Raw genomic sequence first — 6,000 nt, 5'->3', positions numbered from 1 at the left:
CTTCCTTCCTTCCTTCCTTCCTTCCTTCCTTCCTTCCTTCCTTCCTTGTTGGAGAGCCAACTGATGTTCTGCTGAATTAGTGCTGTCCCATTTTGTGAGCTTAATGAATAATAAGAGTTATCTTAGGGAAGGCCTTATAAAGAAATTCACCTTCTTTCTCCCCAAATATAAAAACTTAGTAAAGAAGTGGTAAGACTTAGTGATTAGTCATTATTTTTAGGTGATCCAGTAGGTTTATTACAAAGTTCGTTGTAAAGCACTGTGAAACACTAGGTTAAGGCATAACTGTTACTATCATCTCTATCATGTAGGGTCAGTCAGTGGGGACTTCATTATGGCTCAGATTTCCATATTTCCCCAAATAATGCAGGAGACATTTTGTTGCCATGCCTTAGGCTCCGAAACTCTGGGAGGAGAAGCTCTGTGGCCTTTCCGCCCCTGATCTGTCCCCAATCACCTGCTTGTTGCCTTCCAACCAGAGCTGTGCAGGAGGTGACGGGACAGAGAGGCATTGTCATCACCCGCTCCACGTTCCCCTCTTCTGGCCGCTGGGGAGGCCACTGGCTGGGCGACAACACAGCTGCCTGGGACCAGCTGAAGAAGTCTATCATTGGTGTGTGGGCTTCTCCTTAGGGGCCTCTTCTGGTGGGAAGGGGATCAGGACCCTCGATAAAGGATTCTTGAGGGAGGAGGAGGCAGATCACAAGGCCGCCTCTGACACAGCTATGTTCTCGTTGCAGGCATGATGGAGTTCAGCCTCTTTGGCATATCTTATGTAAGTGTCTTTTGGGTCACTTCTAATCCCCAAGCATGTAGTGACATCTTTCAGAAATCACTAACAGGTTTGTTTTATTCTACCTCGTTTCAGACAGGAGCAGATATTTGTGGGTTCTTTCAAGATGCTGAATATGAGATGTGTGCTCGCTGGATGCAACTGGGGGCCTTTTACCCCTTTTCGAGGAACCACAACACCATTGGGACCAGGGTAGGATGTTAGCTTATAGCTCAAAAGTGTTGTGTCACTAGGAATACAACCTCCAAATTTGAGCTATATTCTCTGTGACATCTTCAAAACCATCAAACCACATGTTTCTTGTTCTTTTATTTGATACATTTATGAATTGTGAAATGATTACCACAGCAGGATTAGTTAACACCTCTGTCACCTCACATAATTGCCATTCCTTTTTTGTAGTGAGAACATTTAGTATTTACTCTTTTAGCAACTTTCAAGTATATAATATAGTATTGTTAACTATAGTCACCATGCTGTGCATTCGATTATCAGAACATATTCATCTTGTAACTGGAAGTTTGTACCCTTTGACTGATACTTCCCCATTTCTCCCATCCCCCAGCCCCTGATAACCACCGTTCTGCTCTCTGATAGACGTGAGGTGATATCTCATTGTGGTTTTGATGTGCATTTCCCTGATGATGAGTGATGTTGAGCATCTTTTCATGTAGCTTTTGGCGATTTGTATGTCTTCTTTGGAAACTGGAAACCAATAATAGGAGGAAAACTGGAAAACTCACAAATATGTGGAAGTTAAATAACCAATGGGTCAAAGATGAAATCGAGAGAAAAATAAAAAAAAATCTTGAAACAGATAAAAATGGAAACACAACATACCAAAACTTATGGGATGCAGTGAAAGCATTTCTAAGGGGAAGTTTATAGTGATAAACACCTACATTATAAAAAAGAGAGAAAGAACAAAAGATCTCAAATAAACAACCCAACCTTACACCTCAAGGAACTAGCAAAAGAAGAACAAAGTAAGCCCAGAGTAAGCAAAAGAAAGGAAATAACAAAGATCAGAGGAGAAATAAATGACGTAGAGACCAGAAAAACAACAGAAAAGATCAATAAACTAAGAGCTGGTTCTTTGAATAGATAAACAAAATTAACAAACCTTTAGTTAGATTTGCTAAGGAAAAAAAGAGAGAAGGCTCATATAAAGAAAAGTATAAATGAAAAAGGGAGACATTAGAACCGATACCACAGAAATGCAAAGGATCACAAGAGACTACAATTATAAACTAACAAATTGGACAACCTAGAAGAAATGAAGAAATTCCTGGGAACATACAACCTACCAAGACTGAAACATGAAGAAATAGAAAAGTCTAACAGATAAATACTGAATAAGGAGATTGAACTAGTAATCAAAAATTCCCCAACAAAGAAAAGCCCAGGACCAGATGTTTTCCCTGGTGAATTGTACCAAAAATTTGAGAAGAATCAACACCAAGACCTCCTTAAACACTTCCAAAAAATTGAAGGGGAGGGAGCACTCCCAAGCTTATTTCACAAGATCAGTATTACCCTGATACTAAAGCCAAATAAGGACCCTACAAGGAAACTAGAGATCAGGATCCCTTGTGAATATTGTGAATATAGATCCAAAAATTTGCAATAAAATATTAGCACTAAATTCAACACATTGAAAAAAATCATACACCATGATCAAGTGAGATTTGACTTCAGATGTGAGGATGATTCAACATACACAAATAAATAAGTGTGGTACACTACATTAATAGAATGAAAGATAAAAATCATATGATAATCTTGTATGTGCAGAAAAAAAATTGACAAAACATAGCCTCCTTCCATGATGAAAACTCTCAACAAATTGAGGATAGAAAGAATGTACCTCAATATTATAAAGGCCATATGCGACAAGTCCACAGCTAATATCATGCTCAAAGGTGGAAACTTGAAAGTATTTCCTCTAAGATGAGACGTAAGACAAGTGCCCACTCTCACTACTCCTGTTTAACATAGTACTGGACGTCCTAGCCAGAACAGTCAGGCAAGAAAAAGAAATTAAAGGCATTTAAATCAGAAAGGAAGTAAAATTGTCTCTGTTTACAGTTCATATGACCTTACATATAGAAAATCCTAAAGATATCATAAAAAATTACTAGACTGAATCAATTCAGTAAAGTTGCAGAATACAAAATCAACATACAGGCATAAGTTGTGTTTCTGTACACTGACAGCAAGATATCTGAAAAAGAAATAAAGCAATGCCACTCATAGTAGCATCAAAAATCAATAAGATACTTAGTAATAAATTTAACCAAGGAGGTGAAAGATCTATATGATGAAAACTATAGGACATAACGTGAAAGAAATTGAAGAATACACAAGCAAATGGAAAGATATTCCATGTTCATGGATTAGAATTAACATTGTTACAATGTCCATACTACCCCCAAACCATTTAAAGGTTCAATGCAATCATTATCAAAATTCCAATAGCATTTTTCACAGAAATAGAAAAAACAATCCTAAAATTCATATGGAACTACAAAAAACCCCAAAGAGCTAAGGCAATCCTGAGAAAGAAGAACAAAGCTGGAGGTATCATGCTTCCTGATTTCAAACTATATTACAAAGTTATAGTAATCAAAATAGTATGTTAGTGGCCTAAAAATAGATCAATGGAACAGAATCAAAAGCACAGAAATAAACCTTTGCATCTACTATGAACTAACATTTGACAAGGGAGCCAAGAATACTCAATGGAGAGAAGAGTCTCTTCAATAAATGCTGTTGGGAAACTGGATAATCACATGCCAAAGAATGAAATGGGAGCCCCGTCTTATACCACTCACAAAAATTAACTCAAAATGATTAGTCATTTAAATGTAGGACTTGAAACTGTAAAAATTCTAGAGGAAAACAGGGGAAAAGCCCCTTGACATTGTTCTTGTCAATGATTTTTTTGGATATGACACCAGAAGCACAAATAACGAAAGTAAAAATAAGTAAGTAGGACTACATCAAACTCAAAAGCTTCTGCATAGCAAAAGAAACAATTAACTATAATTGGCTAATTGAACATAATAAAAAAAAGGAACTATTAACAAAATGAAAAGGCAACCTATGGAATGGGAGAAAATATTTGCAAACCAAATTATCTATCTATCTATCTATCTATCTATCTATCTATCTATCTATCTATATATATATCTGATAAGGAGTTAATATCCAAAATATATAAGGCACTCATTCAAAGCAATAGCAAAAACCCACAAACAATCTGATTTAAAAATGGGTAGATGAACCACATAGACATTTTTCCAAGAAGACATACCCATGGCTAACAGGTACATGGAAAGTTTCTCATGTTTCAGTGAACCAGATTCCTCAGTGTTCTTTAGATTCTTTTGTTTGTTTAGGCTGTGTTGTACCAAATATATCCCAAAAAGGATGTCTTATGGAGAAATTTCATCAGCTGTCTTGGGAAAGCTTGAGTGACTTTCAGTATATTAAGAATATTCTCAGGCTCATTTATAATCAACTCTGGTTTAGCTATGCATGATCTTCATTTGTAATAAGAATTCAGTGACTTCCTTAAGTTTCCAGGTCCCTGAGGTAAGCTCTGAATACTCTTCTTTTCTCCTTTAGAGACAAGACCCTGTGTCCTGGGATGCTGCGTTTGTGAATATCTCCAAAAGTGTGCTGCTGACCAGATACACCCTGTTGCCGTATCTCTACACCCTGATGCACATGGCCCACACGGAAGGCAGCACTGTTGTGCGGCCTCTTTTCCACGAGTGAGTGTCTAGCTATGATCCCAATGACTAAGGGATAATATCGTTCTGTGTGATGGCTTTTGAAAAAAAGAAGTACTTCCAAATTAAATTAAAGACATGATTGCCTTTTGCCAGAAGCTTTCTGGGCACAGACCATATGTTATAACTCCTTTTAGCACAGCGTCAGTCATGTCCTAGGTCCTCGATAAAAGGCTACTGAATGAAAAAAAATTCAAAGTGATTACAATATAGCACGGAATACTTTCTTTCTAAATTGGGCATATGAAGAGCTGCGGATCTTTTGTAGCAGCTCAGGTCACAAAACAAGGCCAGATGTGAGGGATGGAGATGAGGGCTGAAGGCCATTCTCGCATTTAAAACGTGCCATGGTTAAGAAACATGAAGATATGTATAGGTGAGAACATGTCTAAATCCAACCATTTCTGGGGTTTGAAGAACATGACAGACAGAAAGGAAGTATGTATCTGATTAAAGGAGACCTAGGGAAAGAGTTAAAGGAAAGCCTAGAATGCAGCTGGATTTCTGACTTTGGTCTGAACTCGAGGAGTTTTTTCAGGGTCTGGGCCTCAGGCCCTGTTGGGGTCCTGATTGTGGTACCTTGGTTTCTCTTTACAGATTTTTGTCAGACCGGGTGACCTGGGATGTAGACGGCCAGTTTCTGCTGGGCCCAGCCTTCCTGGTCAGCCCTGTCCTGGAGCCTGTGAGTATGGAGGCCTCTGATGAAGAGAGAATTAGAGCTATGAGGCCCGGGGCCTAGAGGTAGCAGAAGAGTCCTGGTCTGCTGGGGATCCTGAGATGTGGTCTCTTACTCTACTTCTGTCTCTTCCTCTCCCTCTGAGCTGAAGTCTGTCACTTAGGTGCTCTGGTCCTCTGCTCCCTCATCTTTAAAATCAGCATAACAAATTATGATTCGCAGGATAATCAAGAAGGAAAGAACCTTATATTTCAAGATAGAATAATTTCTTTATTAACTAAAATAAGGAGTATGGGTCAGAAACAAATTTTACAGGGTTGTTTATACCAATGTGTATAATCTTGTTTCTGGCTAGCACTTCCCTTCCTTCTATAATATGTTCTCATGCAGGAAAATCCATTTCTTCACTTTTTCTGTTGATGTATAGGCTTCTGATTAAAATACCAGCTAATTGCATCCTCTCCAAAACTTACTGCACTAATCATAATCCCTGAGGTACCAGGCGCCATAAAATCTGCAAAATTTTCCTCTGCTCCAGACCCAACCTGAGTCTGTCTCTTTAGAGAGGGGGTGAGTCTATAAGCAAATGATGATTTTTTCCCCCCAAAGTCCTGATCCCAAAGGGCTTTAGGGAAACCGTTACTTTTGGGTAGGCAAATCTTCCATTTGCCAAAAGGGTAGGGAAGAAAGGCTTCCCTAACATTGCTGGCCTCTAAAAAGATGAGCATGTGGGC

The 6,000-nt window shown here is 38.5% G+C and overlaps 1 protein-coding gene across 1 annotated transcript in view; it reads left to right on the top strand.

Annotated features, from left to right (window-relative positions):
- Positions 1–6,000, top strand: part of MGAM (maltase-glucoamylase) — an 81,087-nt gene that overhangs the window by 64,068 nt on the left and 11,019 nt on the right. The window contains exons 38-42 of the mRNA XM_032401150.1: positions 480–613; positions 741–775; positions 869–985; positions 4,424–4,572; positions 5,188–5,272. Coding sequence (XP_032257041.1) covers positions 480–613; positions 741–775; positions 869–985; positions 4,424–4,572; positions 5,188–5,272 — 520 coding nt within the window. The remainder of the gene's footprint in view (positions 1–479; positions 614–740; positions 776–868; positions 986–4,423; positions 4,573–5,187; positions 5,273–6,000) is intronic.

This window comes from Phoca vitulina, unplaced genomic scaffold (assembly GCF_004348235.1).
Source record: "Phoca vitulina isolate PV1807 unplaced genomic scaffold, GSC_HSeal_1.0 scaffold4, whole genome shotgun sequence".
Classification (NCBI taxonomy): Eukaryota; Metazoa; Chordata; class Mammalia; order Carnivora; family Phocidae; genus Phoca; species Phoca vitulina.
The sequence above is the reverse complement of the archived record's forward strand: the minus strand, read 5'-3'. Positions and strand labels throughout refer to the sequence as shown.